Source organism: Netta rufina (assembly GCF_964035555.1).
Source record: "Netta rufina genome assembly, chromosome: 4".
NCBI lineage: Eukaryota > Metazoa > Chordata > Aves > Anseriformes > Anatidae > Netta > Netta rufina.
The window spans coordinates 18455163-18477612 of NC_140127.1; the positions used below are offsets into that span (position 1 = coordinate 18455163).

The 22450-nt window shown below is 37.7% G+C and overlaps 1 protein-coding gene across 11 annotated transcripts in view; it reads left to right on the plus strand.

The window, feature by feature from the left end:
- Positions 1-325: 325 nt before the first annotated feature.
- PCM1 (pericentriolar material 1) overlaps positions 326-22450 on the plus strand; it is a gene marked incomplete at its 3' end in the record, with an annotated part of 42164 nt that continues 20039 nt past the window's right edge. For 6 of the 11 annotated variants that reach the window (XM_084286682.1, XM_084286688.1, XM_084286690.1 and 3 more), the window contains exons 1-19: positions 458-649; positions 3858-3976; positions 4410-4655; positions 5680-5952; positions 6522-6692; positions 10308-10485; positions 12884-12993; positions 13421-13637; positions 14846-15044; positions 15333-15509; positions 16233-16390; positions 16542-16753; positions 18000-18154; positions 18236-18365; positions 19074-19208; positions 19958-20148; positions 20635-20832; positions 21705-21927; positions 22042-22187. In XM_084286682.1, the coding sequence (XP_084142808.1) occupies positions 3881-3976; positions 4410-4655; positions 5680-5952; positions 6522-6692; positions 10308-10485; positions 12884-12993; positions 13421-13637; positions 14846-15044; positions 15333-15509; positions 16233-16390; positions 16542-16753; positions 18000-18154; positions 18236-18365; positions 19074-19208; positions 19958-20148; positions 20635-20832; positions 21705-21927; positions 22042-22187 (3215 nt within the window). In that variant the 5' untranslated portion in view covers positions 458-649; positions 3858-3880. The other 5 variants (XM_084286692.1, XM_084286684.1, XM_084286685.1 and 2 more) reach the window with 4 other exon arrangements.

Sequence of the window (22450 nt, forward strand, 5' to 3'; positions counted from 1 at the left end):
TCCGGACCTCATCCGAGCCTCATGGTTTTGACGTCGTGATTTTACTAGTCTTCTTCCAGTCAGGTAAAATCGTTTATAGAACTCATCACAGTTTGCGTATTTTATTTTAGGGGCAAAACGAGCCCGACGCTTCACAGGCGGCCCCAAGCCAGCTCCCGCTAACCCCGCCACGGCGCTGAGCGCCGCCCTGACTGGAAAACTACACCTCCCAGGAGGCGTTGCGGCCAGATAGAACGAGCGCGGGCGCTCTCCTCGCGCGGTGCACGCTGGGACTTGGAGTCCCGGCCGTCCCGCCCTTCCACCGCGCTGCGCAGGGCTCCCCTCCCAGAGGCGCGCAGAAGCGCGGGAAACTCCGTCCTCCGCGCCCTGACGTCACGTAGCCAAGCCGGGGCGGCGCACCCGCAAGCGCGGAAGGGCACCTGCGAGCCGCGTTACCACGGCAACGGTGCGGATCCCTCCGCCGCGCCCGCCTCCCGCACTGTGGCGGCGCCTCCAAGATGGCGGCGGCGGCGGCCGTTTTGGCCGGGCTGTGAGGCCCCGCGGGCAGCGCCGCGCTCCGGAGCCCGCCGCTGCTGGAAGGCGACGCCCGCGGCCGGGACCGGAGCCGGAGCAGCGACCGAGCCCGGGGCCGCCGCCCCTCCGCCGCGGGGTGAGGCTGCGGGGCCAGGCGGGGGCCGCCCGCTCCGCTCCGCGCTGCCCGGCGGCGGGAGGAGGCCGCGGGGCGGGCCCCGGGCTGGCTGAGGGCACGGGGGGCTCTTACCGGGGTTTTTATAGCTGCTGGGTTCCGCTGTTAGCCTCTCTCCAGGCGAAGTTGCAAGCTGAAGGGTTTTTCTGGGGGGTGTTGCAGCGGGGGTGAGTGCTGTTGGGAAGACGTGCCGGCGGATCTGGTGCAGTTAAAAATACTGGAAAAAAAATAAATAAAAAATCTAAATTTGTATCTTTATTATTAAATCCTGTGATACTTCAGAGCAATTTTTATATTGCTGCAGCATGCACAAAATGTGTGTGATCCTAATCGCTCTGGCAGGTAAAAGTTTTGACCATAATCTGCCCTGTTACCTTATTTTTACTGTAGTAAATGTACTTGAGAGGATTTTATTATTATTATTATTATTTTCCTCAAGTTCCTGATAATTACTGTAAGGCAGCGTGCACACGCTCAAGCATGGCTTTTGTGCGGATTCCCTAATGTGCAAGGAGCTAAGATTGCGAGCGGGTTGCTGGATGCAGGAGTAGGACGATGGGAGGGCACCAGGGCTCTTAGAAGAGGATTTCATCCGGCTGGGGAAATGTAAAGGAAGGCAGACCACATTTTTTCTTAAAATTCACTTGGTGAAAGTAATCAGGTCGCTGTTATTTTTGAGCTGTATTTAGTAGAATCCTAAATTTAGTAGAATACTGAATGCTAATAAGTGTGCCTGGGGTTCTGATTTGAGAAAACTATTCCGAATATTGCATCTATGGTAGTGAACTTACTTCACAAGTGATTAGAAACTCTTAGAACAAGGGTAGGTGAAAATAGCTTTTGTGGAAATTTTCAATGAAATAAATGTAAACGTTTATTTGTATTATGTGAAGATAAATATTGCTGCTTCTTGGTTTTGCACGGAAGGTAGGAAAAATCGCCTTTGCTATAGTTTCGGTAGAATTATATAAGGGTATTACGAGGAAACGGCTTACTGAATTTGGCTGTGAACCCAGATGGTCTCCGAGCTTGTCAAGATGAACTCATTGTGCTTAGCGGCGTAGGTCAGGTTGGAGTGCCAGTGGAAATGTCGGGTCTTGCACAGCTGAACAGGCCTTCTGTAACTGGAGAAAGTGTTTATAAAACAGCTGTTGCTAAAATAAGCTAAATTGATAACTATGTTTTTGCTTTGAGTGCTTGTCAAATGTACCTGGAGTTGGTGGGAGAGTTTCTCTGTGAACTGTTTGTAGGATAGTTGCATTTCCACGTGTAAACAAACACGCTGTGGAAGGGCATCATGTTTTTATTTTCTAAATTAATCGGACTGTGTCCCTGGATGAAAGTGGCACAGAAGGTGTGTTTGTATAGATCTGTCTTGGTTTTGCTCTTACTGATGGCGTGGTTTTTATTTGCTTTCCCAGAGCCTACAGCTAGAGCTTATAGAGCCATATGACTAGCCAGACTGGGGAGCTGATCCACTTATCTCATCTGGGTTTTTTTTGCTTGTTTGGTTCGTTAGTTGGCTGGACTAGTTTATAGGTGGTACCCTCTGGTTGCTTGGACTTGTGAATGCTTGTGGTGGGACAAAGAAGGGATATGGATGGGTGTGCAAGCACACTGGGGCTCAGATCTGCCACTTTCCAAAGTAGCAGGCGGTAATTATATGGGTATTGTGGTTCTGATTGTGGCTGCAGAAGCTGCATTGCTCCTGCAGTGTGTTAGCGTGACTGAGGGTGATCCACTGCCAAGTAGAGAGGTGGTTGTGGTGGGGTGAGCATGCCTTGTAGATCCCATTTTCTAAATGATGTAGCAGTACTAAGGTGTGTTTGCATCCAAATCCCGCTTTGTGCAATTCTACCTACTGTTGTTAGCTGTACGGTGTGATTTTGGTGAAATACTATATATATAAATGACTTAGGTGTACTAGTGCAGCCTTTTAAATGTCAGCTTCCCCCCCACCTCCCATCCTGGAACTGATTATAAAGATGTTTCTTAGATGCTGCATAAAATTTTGAGTTTTAGGTGATTTCTTCAGCTGCATGCTGTGAAGTCTTGGTGTGAAAATTCCTACTAGATAGGATGTAGAAAAATGCTTAGAAATGAACAGTCAATTTTCTGTGTTTTTCAGTTAAAGATACAATGGCGATCATGGGCTAATACTGTAGTTAAGCCTTCCTGGAGAAAGTATTTACAAGACAGTTTCTCTTCTACCTCTGTAAAGATCGTTGTGTTGTAAAGCTGTTATGAGGAGCAAATTTGTAGTTGTGAGCAGTGGACCTGTGTGAGCGGTAGTTAGGATACACAGCTCTTGTTGCAGCCTGATGGTACATACAGCTATGTATTCTGCCTCCTGTTGAGCAGGGTAATCTAATTCTTGTGCTACGGAGGAATACTTTGTTTCTGACCTTTCAGCTTTAACAATTTTTAAAATTCCTGTTTGTGTCAAAACTAGTAGTGAATGTGAGAATTCCTAAGGTATAGGTTGCTTAATCTGCACAGAACAAGACAGTTAATGAGAACAGCAAAGCTCTAGGAAAACCATTTATTTACCTAGAAACTATTATGTAAGTGGCATGGCATTACCTGCTTAAATAACTTAACCTGTAGTAAAGAATATAACAAACTTCCTGTTGATGTGTGTTGTATCGACATGTCTTGCCTTCGGTGCTCTGTCAGCTTCTTAATATTGAAACAAATGCAGAACTTCGACATCCAGGAGGCGACTTTGGAGGTCGAGTATCGAATAGACACCACTCTGGACCTGAAAGTGCAGGCTTGATGAATTCCAGAGTGGTCTTTGCAAGCTCTCTGCAGTGTACTTTTAGAGGAATATTGAGATCCTCAAATATTGTTTGCTTCCTAAGAGCAGTGATTTAAAAGGAAAAGTAAAAGGGGTGTAAAAAAAAATACACACAAAGCTGAGCAAAATGCGTGCAAGCACATAAAACCAGCACTCCCTTCACACAGCTTCTTGATTAATTTTTAATGCCAGTATCTGTGTTCTTCTCACTGTTACATTTTTACGTACACGGGTTTTAGTTTCCTAAAACAAGTTTGTGTTTTCATTTTATTACAAATATGTAGTTGTCATCTCAAATTAGAGATCATAATGTAAAATATTCTATATGAACGGATTGTAATGTAGCCTATTCCTCTCAACTATTTCTTTTAGATTCTTTTTAGTGGGTGCTTATCATGGCAACGGGAGGTGGTCCATTTGAAGAAGGCATGAATGAGCAGGACTTGCCCAGCTGGAGCAATGAGAGCCTTGATGACAGGCTGAACAACACGGTATACTTCATCTTAGCTCTCGGTTGTCGTTTTATGCTGTATGTTAAAATTAGTAAGTAGATTCTGTTACGCAGGCAACAATGGAAAAAACTAAGTTTTTTCAGTACTTCTCAATTTCAAAAGTTCTAAACTGCTTAAGAGTCTTTGCCAAAGAAGAGATACAATTTTAGCTTTATTGTAAGCTAATTAAATGCATAGCAAGATGGTACAGGTTAAAAATTTCTAGACAAGCTATTCTGAATTTAAGCAATGGAAAAAATGATATTTTGTAATGTGACGTTTGCTCTAGGAATCTTAGTAGCAGCGCATGTTTTGGTATCACTCTTATTTTTAAAAGAGAAGCTAAATCCCTTTCTCTGAATTAAACATTTGCTATCCACACAGACAGAAAGTAAATATGACTACTACTTCCTTTCATTTCCTTTGCCTTAAGGACTGGGGAAGTCAACAGAAAAAAGCAAACAGATCATCAGAAAAAAACAAGAAGAAGCTTGATGGAGACACAGAAACGAGGCTTACTAATGATATATCTCCAGAATCTTCACCTGGAATGGGACGACGGAAGACCAGGACTCCTCATAGTTTTCCTCATGCACGATACATGACCCAGATGTCTGTTCCAGAGCAGGCTGAACTAGAAAGACTTAAGCAAAGAATAAACTTCAGTGATCTGGATCAGGTTTGTGTGAATACTAGCTTCCACTGTAAATGTGACTACAAAAATGAATAAAGAAAGCTTTCATAAGCAACTTAGATTTAAAAATAAATAAATCTCATGTTCTGTGGGAGCCAAATCACAGCTCCAGTTCTGAACTTGAGGAAACTGGAAAGTTGAAGACCATGGCTTTTCTATGCCTGAGGGTATGCCATCAGTCTTTACTTTGTTTGTCTCAATTATTAACAAATGTCTGTGTCCTTAAATGAGTATTTATTACTCATCATACTTGTCTGCCACTTGGAAATGTCTGTTATCTTATTTGAAAGTATGTTCTTAAAGTGACATAGTTTGTGATTCTGACCACTGCTATCCTTGTGCATTAAGCAGAAGAGCAGCATTAAGAATTGCTGCTCTGTAGCACAGCGAAAGGCACATCATGAATTCTTGAGCCATAACTGTTTCTTTGGGAATATTGGCATATTTAGCCTTCCCTTGTCCAAAGCAATGGGAAGTAAGGGATTATCTCACTGTCAACAGAGTGATAAATTTGTGCTAACAGTTTCAGAATAGAGGTTTGTTAATCTTTACTAAAGCTTGCTGTTAACTTGTTTGGGTTGTGAAGATTATCTTTCAAACGTGATTCATTGTTTTGACTTAGACTATAAAAACCAGGCAGAGCTGCTTCCAGAAATGTATGTTATTGGAACAAGTTGGTGTTCAGAAGTTTTTAAAGAAAAACTAAAGTATGAGATTATATTCTGCAAGTCTATGCTGTTCTTGTTTGGTTTTATGATTCTCTTAAATACCTGGAGAAGTAGGATGCCATTCACTATAGCAAAGGCGGAGGCCACAGCAAGGTTGAGGAGCTGAGCTTTGTGTGGGACTGCAGATCCCTTCCACTTCTCAGCTGTTCTGGGAGGGTGGGCTGCTTTCTGGAAACTATGACAGAGACCACTGGCATGGTCTTGATTAGTGAAACTAATCAGAGCTAAGAATATATTGGAGAAAAAATAAAGCAATTGTTCTCTGTTTTGTTTGTTTATAGAGAAGCATTGGAAGTGATTCTCAAGGCAGGGCAACGGCTGCTAACAACAAGCGTCAACTTAATGAAAACAAAAAACCATTCAACTTCTTGTCACTGCAGATAAACACTAACAAAAGCAAAGGCCCTGCGTCAGATTCCCAAAAAAAAGAAAGCGGGATACCATTGCAATGTAAAGAGTTGTTTGAAGCTGCTCTAAGTAAGGATTTCTTGCAGAATTGTCAACTCTCTCATCAAGAAGATGGAAGAGGAGAACCAGCTATGGATAGCAGCCAGGTACTTGCTTAACCTGTAAGGTCTACAGAATAAGCACTCTTCAAAAGGTTTTACTGACCCTATTACTTTTCAGGTGCATCTTTCTTAATTTCCAGTATAACTGTTGCAGTTAAACTTGTATTGGATGTACTTATTAGTACATACTGTTCTACAAGGCAACCTGAGGAAAAGATGAAACCAAGCTTAATGTATTGTCCATTAGACCTTACTGTCCGTTTATTACCATTTTTAAATAGTACTAATTTTCATCATAGAAGTTAGTTCTGTTATACAGTTTAAGGAAATAGTCTCATAGTTCAGTATTTTCATATGTTAGTAGTATTAGCTCAACTCTGTTAAGGCTATGTCAACAAGAAGCCCTGTGCTTCAGCACTTTATGCATGCATACATGTATATTCTCGTTATAAAGGCTTTTGACTTATAAGCACATTGCTGTAAGTGGTTAAATGATTGAAAGTACAGTATGCCACCCTATTGCTGCTACTTTACTGTTGCTGTCACCATGTTTTGTGCATTACAGACTTTACAGCTGTAGCTGAATGCATTCAGTAATTTCAGTGTCTTTGCAGATTGTGAGCAGACTAGTTCAAATTCGCGACTATATTGCTAAGGCCAGCTCCATGCGGGATGATCTTGTAGAGAAAAATGAAAGATCGGCCAATGTTGAGCGTTTATCACACCTTATAGATCACCTTAAAGAGCAGGAGAAATCCTATCTGAAATTTTTGCAAAAGATGCTTGTAAGTTTGAGAACATAATGTATTTGTTTCTGCACTGTAAGATTTGATTTTTATAAGGAGTTGACTGTTGCTGTTTTGATGGTGCTACTGGGGGTGTTGGTTTTTGAGATGTAGTACCTTCCATAATTCATTTTTACCACCCCATTTGCATAGCTCTTGATTTATGCCACTGAAATATTTCAGGCTAGAGAAAATGAGGAGGAGGATGTTCGGACTATAGATTCAGCTGTGAGATCTGGTTCTGTAGGTGAGAGCACATCGCTAAACATTGATGTGCAGTCTGAGGCTTCAGATACCATGGTAAGCTGCTTTTTAGTAATTTAGTAATTAAAGTGCTAGAAGTGAAGGCTCATGTGGGTTTTATTTTTTCCTCCTAATTGTTGTGACAGTGACACGATCTGCAATTCAAAAATACGAAATCCCCTAACCTTCTATTCAGGAGGTATACATGCACGTTGTGGGACTTCCTTCAATATGAATTTAAAAATCAATACTTCTGTCACAACAATATCTCTTGATAGTTTTTCTTTAATCTTTGTTCAAAGGAGATTGAAGGGTTAAATGTGTATTTCAGTGAAGGTATGCACGGAACTGATGTAGGAAGGAATAGTTTTCCATGCGACTTTCCATCTGTAAGTTTTTCTGTTGGTGGGAAAACTTACAGGTGTTGGCTAGGGATGAGAGGGTTATAAATGAGTGATCAGTGGGCCATTGGTCAAACAACTTCCTAGTCATGGTAGAAATACTGGCTGAACACAGAAGTTTGTTTTGTTTTGTTTTTTGAGAGAGATGGGCATCTGTTAGAAAATGAAATCCTGAAATGCACAGACCATCTTCTTTCCTATCTATAAAACCTCTGTATCACAAGCAGTTCTTGTAGTAGGCAAGTTAAACTGCTGTCCTATGTTCTGTCTTGCAATACTTCCAATGCACTGAGGAAAAATAATAGCTGGTGCTCTTGTACCCAGTTAGTACTCAGTGCTCTACAAATGGTAAGAACTGAAGTGCTTAGAAGTAAAGCAACCGTTAAGATCCTAAGGGATCTTTGTAATTACGTTCTGAAACATTTTTTGCTGCTATAAAAAAATACAACTACAGACATGGAATACATATATTTAACTTTATAAAATTTAATCTGAAAATGGAAAAAGACCAGATTTCAAGAGGTATTAATATAAACATGCATTTTTCTGCATCTTTGCAAAAGGAGTTCTAGTTTGCCATTTGGCTCTTCCTTTTGCAGCTGATTTCTCTTTATATGCAGTTTAAATATATGCAGAATGAATGCTGCTGCTCTTGTCAAGTTGATTGCTATGTGGAGTTTCATCGTTACACATTGTAAGAATGACTAAAAATATCTTTGCTTTTTAGTAGATTTTATTTGGTAGTAGTTTTCAGTATATGCCAAGATACAAGTGGGTTGATTTGCAGCTTAAAAATGCATGCTAAGCTGGAGTACAAAATCTAACATACTAATTGTTTAGCAAAGGAGGTGTCTTTGAGCTTTTATCCCTGCATTGAGGACAAACTGGGGAATTCAGCTTTACAAGAACAGGTTACAGACATTGGTGTTAGAGCAAGACCTAAAGAGAAAAGTGACACAGCTGCCCTGAATGACAGGGAGATCTGGCCTTGTACAATTAATAGCCAAGGACATGGATTGTCATCTAAGGTACACCTCAAAATATTATTTTAGCCTCAGAAACATGGTTTATGCATGCTGATTTTATTTTTGTCCCTGTTGACCTGCTTCGGATGTATTTGTTACCTATTGAATGTTTCCATTTGCCCAGCTTATCTGTATCTACCTGTCCTTTCACTGAACTCATTTTCTTTACCTCGAGTTGTTTTCTTTGTTTAACAGCATTCTCTTCTCAAGTGTCAATACTGGTAGAGAAAATAATACCTGTAACATCTAACTACATCAGCTGTACAGAAGGTGTTCTGACGGAGTGATAGATGACCCTTCCAAATTCTCTGTTCTCTTTCAAGGAAAGCATATTGTAAATTGGGCTTTCAGACGCTTGTCACAGTAATTTCAGAAATTTGGGGGGAAAAAATGAATCGGGGGGTTAGATGTCACTTGTTCCATGTTTTTTGTAATAGATTTTCATAAAAATCTCTGCTTGGAAGTTGAAGGTCAGAATGTCTTGGAGTCTAGAATTTGATATGTTTGTAGGTTTTCTACAGCTTTGTCTTCATTTCTGATTAAAAAAATAAAATAGGCATTTTTTATAAATCAAACATTTAAATGTTTTGTCAAGCTTATCATTTTAATCGTAGACCTAAACCTGAGAAGTTTGTTTTTTAATGAACACTGGCAAATCTGGTACTTCATGGATTAAAGCTTAGGTTACTAGTTAGGTGTGTGAGACTCAAGAGACCCAGAGTTTTTCCCAATCCTCCCTCCATTCCTTCCCTTGTTGATTTCATTGTGCCTCTACTCTGCTTTATACACTCAAAAACTTAGCAGGAAAGTTTAGTGCCAGTTGCAGCGCATGTTTTAGTGATGCTTCTCTGAGAAGCTGAGAATTCGAGATGTGTTCTCCCCTATCTGCTGGGAAGCTGTGTTCTGTGGTACCCAGAACATGTTAATAAAATACCTATTCTGACTTTCAGTGCTGAGTTTGTTTTGCATTTAGAGAATTTTGTATTTTAGGAACTCAGCACTATGTGGATAGATGATGCTTTTAAGACAGGAATTCATAAGTATTTGAAGAGAATATTGCTAAGGAAAAAGGCAAAATTTTCCATGTTTTTATCTGCATAGTGTAATAATCAAACTTAAACAGGAGCGGGATCTTTACCTGTGGGATGTCTCCCTGAAATATGTAATTTGCTGATAATTCCTGAAAAAAAAAAAGAGGCAAATTTCCAATTATTAATTAGGATAGTAAGAGGAAAGTAATTTTTTTCCTAATGTATTTTAACTGTACAACAGGCTTTCATTCCTTCAGTTTATTTCTATATGGTTGAAAATAGAGAGGGGTTTGTGCATGTCTTGTCTTGAAATTGGTTTGCCAAAGTCTGGGTGGGGTAGTTGAATAGCTGTTGCAAAAATGTAGCATGCAAAACTAAATACACACTATAGAATCATAGAATGGCTTGGGTTGGAAGCGAACCTTAAAGGTTATCTAACTCCAACCCCACTGCTGTAGGCAGGGAAGTAGGTTAGAGAAGAATAACTACGCAAAATTTTCTGCTTAAAATGTAGGGATTTTAGGTTAGTAAATCAATCTAGATCTTGTATTATATGTAACTCCATGATACCACGCCTTATGTTGCTTAGCTTTAGCAGTCTTATAAATGTATGTACTCTGTTGTGAATTTATGATTCAAAGGATGGAGGGATGCTTGGCTTAGTCTTTGGGACGTGCTAGGTGGCTGACGGGATTTCTAAAGAAAACTTTACCCCAGGAGTGGTAGGCATATCTTGGTGGTACAGTTTTCTTCCTGTTCAGTCTAAAATTCTTAGACTGAAAATGTTTCACCTTTCAGGTAGCCCATTTCACTTGCACCAGGCTGTTTGATTCTATTTAAGTCCTGCTTTTGAAAGCAGTGGTACTTTCCAAGTAAATTGTTATGGTTATGGCAGTGCTCTTCTGTATCTTTCAGGCCAGAGATCCTCAACAGGAAGCTAAGGAGGAGCTGGAAAACTTGAAGAAGCAGCATGATTTATTGAAAAGGATGCTACAACAGCAGGAACAATTGAAGGCTCTTCAAGGAAGACAAGCAGCTCTTCTTGCTTTGCAGCATAAAGCAGAGCAAGCGATTGCTGTCATGGATGATTCTGGTATGTGGAATGACAGTATCTGTCATAGCTATGGTAGTGTGCTGATTAAATCATTAAAGCTGCAATTGTGGAATACATTTTTTATAATCTTTAAAATCTTACTGCAAAGTCTCTATTTATGAAAAAAAGACTAATACTGTAAAATAATATGTCAATTAAAAAACATGCAGTTGATTTCTGTGGCTTACTTGTAAAATTCTAAATGTGTGTTGTTTTTCCCTAAGAACTGGTCTACCAGCTCAGATTAGAAGTCTGCCTCTTCTATCACTCCATATATCTTGGCCATAGGCAGTCTGAGGATTTTATTTTATTTTATTTTTCTTGTTTCTGTTTTTGTTTTGCTTTTTTTTTTAACGGGTGGTTGCTTGACAGTTTAATAGCCATTGATAGACAAAGGGTTTATTCAATAAAAGGAGGACATTGCTAAAGCAGTACATAAGCAAATACGGAACTAGAACTCTAAAATTCATTGCCCTGTGTATTTTGAGGTGGCTCTCACAATAGTGTACCGCCATTATGTTACAACCTTCAGTTGAAAAACATTCTTCTAATCAGTTTTCATACACGCCCAACTTTTTAAAAGCTATCTTTAGAACAGAGACTTCTCTGTTATGTTCTTAAAGGTTGCCAGCAGAGTTATGTTTTCTCAAACGCTCAATTCTGAAAGGTCATAGTTGTTGTAAGCGCCATTGATGTGTGAGTTATCTTATGTTGTTCTTTGTTGCGGGTTAGTCCTTTTAGCTTATAATAAGAAAATAATTTTTTTTTGCATATGATACCCTTCCTCCACGTCTCCACAAATCGTGTTTTTTGTTTTCCTTGCAAATGAGGTAGATCACAGTTGTGTGCAATCCTAGGGAATGATGTTTTTGTACTGAGTAACTTCATGTTCAGACCACGTTACTGTTCTTCTTGTTATTTATAAGATTATATGTTATTTATTATATTATTTATTTATTAGATTATATGTTATTTATTATACAAGATATATAAATACGTCTTGTTCTTTGTTCTTCTTGTTACCTCTTCCCCATAAAAGCTGTCATTAGGCTTCATTAGAGGGCTACGTGGAACAGCAGTTCTTATTACAGTTGGCTTTTGTATTCAGTATAACTTAATTTGTAGGGAATACAAGCATTGATATCTGTATTTTATGACAAGTCCAAGTTTCCGTGTTCTGATGAGCTCCTCTTTCTGTTCTCTTTTCCTGTTCTTGATTAGATACGCTATGGGACAGCAGGTAGAACTAGCTAGGAAAATTAGATTTTATTGTAGGAAGTGAAGCAGAGAAGTTGGCAGAGAGCTTGTAGAAAGCTACTACAGGAGCAAAAGTAGCAAGCTGCTTTAAAGGGATTTTCTTGCTTCTTTCTAAAATGGCTCCCAGTAACTGTTTTTCTCCTATGTGCTGTACTGCAGTAGATCTGTGGTGGAATCTTCTCTCTCCACTTTCCTCAGAATAAACAAAGCTCTATTCACAAAGTGGGTAGAAAATAGGATTGCTTATGATAAATTAGGACTTCGTTGTTGTTATTTTTATTTATGTAGTATTTCCAGTGATGTCACCCTTACTAAGTTTCTTACTGCTATTTGTGTTGACTTACTTAAAGCTGTAAAATATACCAGAATTGTAGGGCAGAAAATAGGTTCAAATTCAGTGTAGGGCAAAATAACTTGCTAAATGTTTTTGTATTTGAGAATAGCAGAACTTTATTGTGACCAGAGCAGATAATAAAGTCATGATCTATGGGGAAAAATAAATATTTACGCTTGGTTGTCTAATGAAGTATTGACTTATATCTGGAGAGAAAGGAGTTGTTTGAGCCTCTGAACTGTCAGTTCCATATCTTAGTACTGTTACAGCCTGAGCTTTCAAGGAGGAAAACATTTGTGCTTTTTTTTTTTCTGTAAAGGTTTTTCAAGGATGAAACCTTGAGACTTTGCAGCTGTAAAAGTTACGATTTAAATCAAGATGAAAGCTTGGTGTGCTGTTTAATATTTTAAGGAAGTAAATTAAATGCGATATGCTTTAATTTATCTTTACTGGGTAAAAGAAGTAATTTAATATTAGTAATTGTTTTTTACAAACAAAATGTTTCTATCAACCCGCAGCAATTTGGTTATATTTGTTTTGCTGACCTTTTTTTTGCAAAACAGAGTTCTAATTTATAGTCTTTTTTTCTATATCCTTTTCATGAAGGAGCTGTAAGTTGACTTGCAAGGGAAATAATCTTTCAAAGTTAAAGTTGTTGGGAAGGCCACAGCATTAAAAGTAAATGCTGCTGTTTTAAAAGGTAGAATATTGTAATGCTTGTTAAACCAGGCATTTTCATCAAATGGCCTTTTATTTCTTTGCTGTAAACAAGCACTAACGTTTTTCCTCCTTTATCTGCATGCCCAGTTGTAACAGAGACTACAGGTAGTGTTTCAGGAGTAAGTCTCACATCAGAACTGAATGAAGAATTAAATGACTTAATTCAACGCTTTCATAACCAGCTGCACGATTCTCAGGTCAGTTCTTGCATCGCGCTTTAAGTTCTACCGTTGTCTGTTTTTCTTACTATTTTGAACATTAATTAAAATGTTTGTCTTACATATTTGTGTTCATCTACTGGTGGAATAATTAGGGCTCTTCCAAATCTGAAAACTCAGCATCGTTGTGTTCCTAAGGGTTATCTAAGACTGATCTATCCTTTCTGTCTCACGGTTCTCCATGAAAGTCCAAAGAAATAATTTCAATACTGCTGTATAACGATAAATAAACTTAATACATAATTGGGATATCATGAGACTGTTTTCAGTATCATTTTCACTTTATTATAATGTTCTTTGTTCTGTTGTTGAGCCTAGCAAGCCTATAAGAGGGCTTTTAGTTTCTAACAATATATTTTGCTTTTTCGCGTGGTACTTTTGAATAAAACAAAGTTACTCTTTTTAGACACAGTCTGTGCCAGACAATAGAAGGCAAGCAGAAAGTCTTTCACTTACCAGAGAGATTTCACAAAGCCGAAACTCCTCAGTGTCAGAACACCTGTCAGATGAGAAGGCACAGCTTTTTAACAAGATGCGGATGTTGCAGGGTAAAAAGCAAAAAATGGATAAACTGTTAGGAGAACTTCACACACTTCGTGACCAACATCTAAATAACTCCTCTTGTAAGTAAACATAAGCAGAATTATCTCTCTTCAAAACTACAGTTGATTAAATACGTTTGTAAGGTGGTCTTTCAATTTGTGACTGGATAATGAATTGTCAATATAGTAGGTGATCAAGCTGTGATGGAGCAGTGTTATGTAACTGGTTTTTAATGCAGTAAAAGTTTCAGGCTTGATGGAGAGCTTGACAAGCACAAATGAGTGTTTTTGGTAGTAGCACTTACTGTAGCATTATTACAGTTGACTAGTGAGGTTGTGATGACTGGATTTTTTTCTTCAAGGCTTGTCAGTGATACTTCTGACTCCTGGAGCATCCCACATGAACTTTCTGTACTGTATCACAGTACAGAATTTATGTACTCTCTACTTCTGAGTACAGAGTTAAGAGCTCTATGGCAAGATCAGGTTTGATTTTTTTCTGCTGTTCAAGGAACTTCTCATCCACTAATCAATAGGAACTTGGATTACAGGTCACACCAGAGAAGCTCAGCTGTCTGAATGGATTAGATTTTTCTGTTTTGTTTCTTAGATGACTTTCCTATCCTTAAAGCCTTCATGTGGGCCTACTACTTGTTACAACTTTCTACTTCTATCTTCACATTTACCCTGGTGAAGCTTTGTTCTATAGCTAGAAATTACTGAGGGATGATACTGTGTAGTCTGATGAACATTAAGAAACGAGCATGCTCCTATAGAAGGGCAGACGGGTTTGATAGTTACATTACTGTAACCCTTTCTTCCTACATGCATTTAAATGAATGTATTTGGATATGATTTTAAGTAGCTGGACAAAGCAAACATCAGATCTTAAGGCCATTTCTAAAGCATATGGATACAAGAGCTTAAGAGTTTAAAAAAAAAAAAAAAAAGCTAGAAGTTTTTTATTATGTTGAAACACAAAAGCAATTCATCCACAAATTAGCCCTTAAAAGTAGTCCTAGGGCAGACTGACAGCGCGAAAGCTTCTGCTTTGAAGTTTGATACATAGCTAAAGAGAGCTGACTTAAGTATTGTTTACAGAAGCTGCCTGTTACTTTCTGATGGCGTTGCCTTTCATGAAACTTAAGACAGAAGTTCTTGTTCTTTTAAGAGAGGTGTTAACTGCTGCTTTGTATGTTGATATTTTCTGTAGTTACATTTGAAAATAATTTAGATGGGTGAGTTCCTTTTTGCAGGTTGTTCTTATGATATATATGTCTTTTCTGTAGTTTTTCCTGCTTCAGGTTCTCCTCAGAGGAGTATTGACCAAAGAAGTACAACTTCAGCTGCTTCTGCTCCTATAGGAGTGGTAACTGTTGTCAATGGTGAATCAAATAGTCTGGCATCTGCTCCCTATCCTCCTGATACCCTGGCTTCTCAGAATGAGAGTGAAGAGGATGACAACTTAAATCCAACAGAAAAGCTTCAGTAAAAGTTCTTTAATATTTTTTCCATAATCTGCTTCAGTGATTTTGAGTGTTAAGTTCTAGGTTGTTTATAGTAAATTCTGTGTTAAGAAACTTCATATTTTAATGTACCCGATTTAGTATCATGGACTACTTAGGTGGTCATGGATAGTAAAATGAGTGCTCAACTTTAAGCAGAAATTGCTTACAGCTAGGAAAATTACAGTAAATTTCAAGAACTATAAATATGTCTATGTATTTTTCATTGGTTTAGTTAATAAAACAAAACTTTTTTTTTTTTTCTCCTCAGGAAGCTAAATGAGGTTCGTAAGAGGCTGAATGAATTGCGTGAGTTAGTTCACTACTATGAACAAACATCTGATATGATGACAGATGCTGTGAATGAAAACACTAAGGAAGAGGAAGAAACAGAAGAGTCAGAAAGTGATTCTGAACATGGGGATCCACAGCCTGTTACAAATATTAGGTTATCATAATTTTTGTTCTAAAGCTTTGTAGGCAACTTGTTACAGTTATCCTGAAGCAATACAAGATTTTAATCAACCAGAAGCAATTAATTCTGTGGTTACGTTAACTTATTTACATTAATATTTACATTCACTTTTCCAAAATTTTAATTTGAAGTAGCTTTCTTGTATAGATTAGTAATAATCTTGTACTACAGCAAATGTAGGTTAATTTGTACATTTAGAAAATCATTATAAGGAATTAAAAAATCTGTAATCACTCTAGATTTAAGGGCTCAAATGTGTATGAAATTCCATTAGAAGATTAGCAGGCCTGGATCTAGAAAAATAGAATAGAAACAACCTGCAGGGTATAGATGCATTTGAGTGTGCACTGAGGATCTTCACTGTGCAGAAATAAATACTAATTTGGCTATTAATCATGTAAAGCTTTTGGTGAAGATGTTCACATTGAAATCCTCTTGTAAGCTGATGTTGTAAATGCAGCAGGGAGATGATTTGTAGTTGCTTCTGATTGTTTTTAAAACAATCTGTTGGAGAAATTCTGAACAGCAGGACTAATTTTAGAAGGGAATTTTAGGAGGGATTGACTTGTTTTTTTATTACAAAGGATCGGGAAAATAGGCACATTTTTATAAAAGCCAGTTAATAAAATGGCTGAAGTAAAATTCCATCAATGCCAGTTCTTAAAAAGCTAACATAAGTAATGCATTTTACCCTAGAAATCCTCAAGGAATCACTAGCTGGAGTGAAATAAATAGCAACTCAAACGTGCAATGTGGAACTAATAACAGAGATGGAAGACATCTTAATACAGACTGTGAAATAAATAACCGATCTGCTGCTAATATAAGGACTCTAAAAATGTCTTCTGCTCTAGGTATGTTCTATTTTTTTTTAATAATTTCAGTTTAGTTTTGATATCCACGTGATGTTTTGTGGGAGAACTATGTTTGAGCAAAATGTTAAGTCAGCAGTTCAGTAATATGTCATTAGTACTGTTTTGTTTCCTCCCATCTGCACACCTCCAGACTGCCATAATAGGGAGGATGACAAAGAGACTGACCTACCACAAGGTGAAGATGATGAAGTGGAAGAAGATAGAGCTAGTGAAGATTCCATACCTAGTCACAGAAGCAGCCTGGGTGATGCTGCAGATGCTGAGTTTGAGCAGAAGATTAATAGGCTCATAGCTGCAAAGCAGAAACTCAGGCAGTTACAAAATCTCGCTGCTATGGTGCAGGTACTTTTTAAATATAAATCCATGTACGAAAATATAACTTTTATTCATTATTTCACATAACATATGAGTTGGAATAAGGGAGAAACTCTTGCTTAGCTTACTATTTATAATATGCATTATTAGGCTGGGGAAGGGAGACACTGATTTGTCTGAGGTTGATGCTTCTCAATTTCAAATCTAATTTTCCTGAGGGGCACTAAACTAAGACAAGAATGGCCTTAATAGTTAACTTTAGCACTGGATTATTAAAAACAAAACAAAACAAAAAGGCATCTTGTGTGTGTGTATATGTATATAAAGAGTATGGATCTACATTTTTAAGCTTCTAATGAATATTCATCAATTTTAGTTCTGGAATCCTAGGTTTTGCAGTGTTGTTTCATTTGGGAAAAATGAATTTTTTTGATTAAAATCTTCAGATGTATTTGAAGTGTTGCAACATGTTTGAGTGGGATTGGGGGGATATTTTTTTTTTTAAGACTCTCAAGGGCCAGCTGTGAATTAACTGTTTTAATTTAAATGTCTCGCTAATTTTCATGATTTATATTAAAAAGAGCTTTTCGCAAATCTAATGTCTCTATGGAGACCTTACATCTAAGCACAATCTAATTTTATGTCTGCACAGATTTGTATGAGAGACAGGGAAAGTTTTATGTGAGAACTCTAAAATCAATCTGAGTGAGAATGTTTTATAATAGCAATAGCAATAGTGTAGATAGTATATAGCTATTTCAAGATTATACTGCTGTCAGAAAATTCTGAGCATCTGCATTAGGCTTGTTTTTTTATGATCCCTACAGAGATGTTAGCTACATAGTGGTATGAATCAGAATTAGAGATAATACAACAGCGTTTAAAAAAATAGCAAGTCTTCAATCTTTCCCTCATATTTATGAGGTTTGCATCTTTGCAATCAGTAATAGTACTATAGGTTTGTGTGGCTGTGTCATGCTGGGAAAAAAAAAAAAAAGAAGCAGTGGCTATAGCTCTGTATTTTCAGATTTACTTGAGAGCTATGAATACAAAAATTCGCAAAAAAAAAACCAAAAAGGGGAATAGAGAACCATGATTTAAGGTATCTTTAAGTCAGGATGACATGAAGGTAACCTCTCTGTTTATCATTTGAACTAAAGGTAAAACTGTATAGACTATTTAGTTTAGAATAAAATAATTTAGTTTGACAAACTGAACTTTTTTTGTGTATCAATTTGAAAATAGTCTGACTACCTTTCTAACACCCTTTCAGGATGACGATCCAGAACCTCAAGCACCAGCTGCAAATGCATCTAATATGGGTGACTTGTTTTTGGGTGAGATGGAAGAGACAAAGCAACAACCAAATAATGTCCGAGCTAGTACCAATAAGATGCAAAAAGACGTAGGACTGAATGAAAAAGCAAGGTATATATTTGCTTGATGACAGTAGAATCGTGCTTTAAGTTATGTCTTGTCAAATAAAATGTGGGTAACTTAATTATACAGGGAGAAATTCTATGAAGCTAAACTTCAGCAGCAGCAACAGGAACTTAAGCAGTTACAAGAAGAAAGAAGAAAGCTGATAGAAATTCAAGAAAAAATTCAAGTGCTACAGAAAGCTTGTCCTGACCTTCAAGTAGGTAGAATTTCTTTGTTTCCTTAAGCTTATCAGCAGTGAAATGTACTTTTCAAACTGTTTTTTTTCCAAATATAATAATTGGATGAAAAAACTTACAGTTGGTACCAGTCATATTACATTTTATAAGAAGTTGGATTTCTAAAACTAAAAAAGAGCTCTAGTTATCTAGTTCCTTTGTAGGCTCTTGCTCAGTGATTGCTGTATCAAGCTCTTGTTTTGCTGCTGTTGGTCCTCAAAAGTTGCACAGCCTAATTTCAGGTCTTCAAAAGTGGAGAACCTTCTATTTTATTGTTAGACTGAAATTTGTCTATCTGCTGTACCTAGCTAGTCTCTGCGTTTTCAGTTCTGTCATTGCAGGTTCTGGTATTGTGAAACAGTTTTGTGTCTCATAAACGTGATCAAAATCTTGTACTTGCAGTTGTACTCCAAATGAATTGAACAGTACTGTACTGTTTTCATGTTCTTTGAAGATGGTTTTTCTATGAAATGAGCAGTAAATGGTCAATACTGTGCATCTACAGCATTATATAATGCTATATTACATAAAAAGAATTTTTGTTGCTTTCTCTTAAATAAGTATTTAAGGGGCTTTCAAATCAAGGTTCTCACTGAATACTAATTATGCTATTTCAAGAAGCCTGAAGTGTTTTGGGTGTTAACAGTGGATAAGTTTTTAGAAAGTTAGTCTTTTGCTTTCTCTTTCAGTTGTCAGCTGGCCTGGGTAACTGCCCAGCAAATAGGCAAACTTCACCAGCAGCCTCAACTCCAGCCATGAATGAGTGCAACATGGCTGGCAAGCCTTTACTTGACTTCGATGAATCTGTTCCAGTTGGCAATGAGGTATTTCATACTTGATATTTTTAGACTTAAAAAAGAGGGGATGCTTAAAAAGGAAAAAAGTTCTAGGTAGCTTGGACACATTTTTGAGTACTTTGTTTGGAGAGTAGAGTAGTAGCTAGTTTAATAAAGTGTGGAAAGAAGTAAATAATGACCTGAACTAGCAAAAGATCTTTGCCCAAAGGTAGCAGTTGTTGAATGTTAATGGGGAAGTTCAATGAATTTTAAATTTATGCTTTGAGCATTTGATAGGGCATATGACAGGCGAGTCATCTGTGAAGGAAATTATAGCAGTATTTGAAATTTACTGTATGTTTTGCATACTTTTTCCTCTCTTCCCCCAAAATTCATCTTAATTACAGATCTGGGTATTATCCTGTCTTTTGATCTGAAAATTATGGTAGTACGTGTGGATGTGGAGGAAGATACAAAGAATATTGTTTCCAGTGGGACTAGACATCAGAAACAATTATCTGAAAAATACCTTTTTTTAAGTGACGTTCTCTGACATCATCAGCATTCCTCGTAAATTTCACTTTAACAGCTTAGATGAGGCTGAATGAGAAACGCGTGTTCTGTTATCATTCAAAAAGCTGCACGTTGCTTCCTCAAAAGGAGGACTTCAGAATTTGTCTTCCAGATGAGCATTATAGGATAACTTGTCTCATGTTGTTTAAAAAAAAAAAAAAAAAAAAAAAGATCTGAGTTATTTTTTGTTCACACTTGAATGCCGTCCTTTTTATTGGAAACAGTTATGGTCTGAGATGAGAAGACATGAGATTCTGAGAGAAGAGTTGCGACGGAGAAGAAAGCAACTTGAAGCTTTAATGGCTGAACATCAGAGGAAGAGGGAGCTGGCAGAAACAATATCTACTGTTGCTGCCTCTGTTAAAAGTGAGGGATCAGAAGCTCAGCATACTCCACAGCAAAGCAGGACAGAAAAGTAAGAACATGAATCACTCTTTGCAACAGTCAGTGGGCGCTTCTGTTTAGCGAGGTTTCGGTCTTGAGGCATTTCTGATTTTTGTCTGAGCATTGTCAGAGCATGATATAATAGAGCAGTAAATGATTTGCTTGATTTCTAAAGTGACTGTTAGTTGGCAGCTTGCCCTGTTTGTGGGTTTTCCCAGCATATTCAATCTCCGTTGCTCACCAGAAGAGAGGAGAGAGAAATGTGTGCCAAATGCTCAGTTTCCTCATCTTTACACCACTTGCAGTGGTAGTAATTTTCCAGTTATTTTACTCAACACTATTGGAAGAATACCAGCTTCATCTGTGCTAGTGAGATAATGTTTAAATGATTTTAAATGATTTTTTTCCAGTTTGATTAATTGATAGACTTGTAATTGGCAAGAGATCATTTTAATATTTTGTCATAAATTGAGGAAATACTCCTCTCACAAACAGCCCTCTTTTTCCCAATATTTAGTAGGACAATGGCTACCTGGGGAGGCTCTACCCAGTGTGCACTAGATGAAGAGGATGGAGATGAAGATTATCTCTCTGATGGACTTGATCAGGCAGAGGAGGAGGAAGAAGATGCGTCAAGTTCGAATGACAGTTTCTCTGTTTATCCCAATAACCACGTACCAGAAAACATGTATTTTCTTAAAGAAAACAAGGATAGGTGAGTGGCATTGTTTGTTGGTCTGATGCTTGTCTGGGTGTATTTGGGAGGGGTGGAAGAAGCATTGCATCAAAAAGGCACCCTAGTGCAACCAAGTGGAATTTCTTCTTACTTGCTGCTGAGTTGTTTGCAGTGGCACTTTTGTCTTATCCTCTGTAGTTACAGAGGATAAGACAATGACTAACCTAGATTGGCTTCTGTTTCCACACTATTGTTGTCTGCCGTTCAGTTCTCTGGTTGTGTTGCATTGTATTTCCCTACATTGCCTTGTTATTTTAAGCACCATAGTGGAAGATAATCTGTATCAAAATTTTTGCTGTGATATTCTTCAGTCTTTTCAAAATAAAATATTCTCAGAATTAAAAAACAGTTCTTAAACTTTTGCTTCTGTTTTCTGGCTTTTGCAGCACTGAAAGCTATTTCTTAGCTATTTTTTAATTAACATGAACGTTTTTAACTCTTGCTTACCTGATTGATTTCATTAATAATCTGTGTGAGCTGTAATGAAAATGCCACATAAAAAGTAGTGTGCACTTTCAATTGCTTTCCTCTTTTTGATAACAAAATAACTGTAATGAATACTAATGTATAAGGCCTGTTTAGAAGCAATCAACATAATACAGTAAGATGTCAGAGGCACAGCTTCTATTTTCATCTGAGAATCTATGGTAAATCAATACTGGACAATACTAAAAAAAGATCCAGAAACATCCTCAGCAGTTGTGTTTGTTTTTGACAGTGGTGGCTGTTACTTTGTTTGTTTGTTTTTACAACTGCAATGTAATTCAAATAACAGAAGTGTCATTAAAGGGAAAGATTTGAAACGTCAGCTTCTGTACTCATTCTTCCTTTCTGCCCCATCCCTCCCTTAGGTGGAAAAATGTCCGTCCTTTTTCAGCAGATGGGAATTACCGTCCATTGTCTAAAACCAGGCAGCAGCAAAACGTCAGTATGCGACGTCAGGAGAACCTTCGGTGGATGTCTGAAGTTTCTTACGTGGAAGAAAAAGAACAATGGCAAGAACAGATCAATCAGTTGAAGAAACAACTTGAATTTAGTGTCAGCATTTGTCAGACCTTGATGCAGGACCAGCAGGTAGGCATGAAGAGTTAATTCACCATTCTGACTCTATTTTTTTTTATGAATTCTTTCCAGCAATAACTTCTGGCTTTGGTAACTCTGTCCCTGTCATGTATTTTATTTCCACAGGCACTCTCCTGTCTTCTACAGACTTTGCTTACAGGCCCTTACAGTATGATGCCCAATAATGTTGCATCTTCACAAGTACATCTTATCATGCATCAGTTAAACCAGTGTTATACTCAGCTGACTTGGCAGCAGAATAATGTTCAGAGGTTTGTCTGTATTTTGAAATACTTCAGTAATTTGTAATACTTTGTAATTTGAAATACTTCAGTAATAGAGAATAAGAGATTAGAGATAATGGTTAAATATGAGACTATTGAGCATCTGAATCAATGCAACCTGTTGAAATTATATACTTTTTTGAGTGTTCTAGTAGCTTTGAGATGGTTCTTTTTGAATAATCGTCAGTGAAGAGATGCAAATATTGACATCTTTACTGAAAACCTATTGCAATAGCTTTATTGGGCTTTTT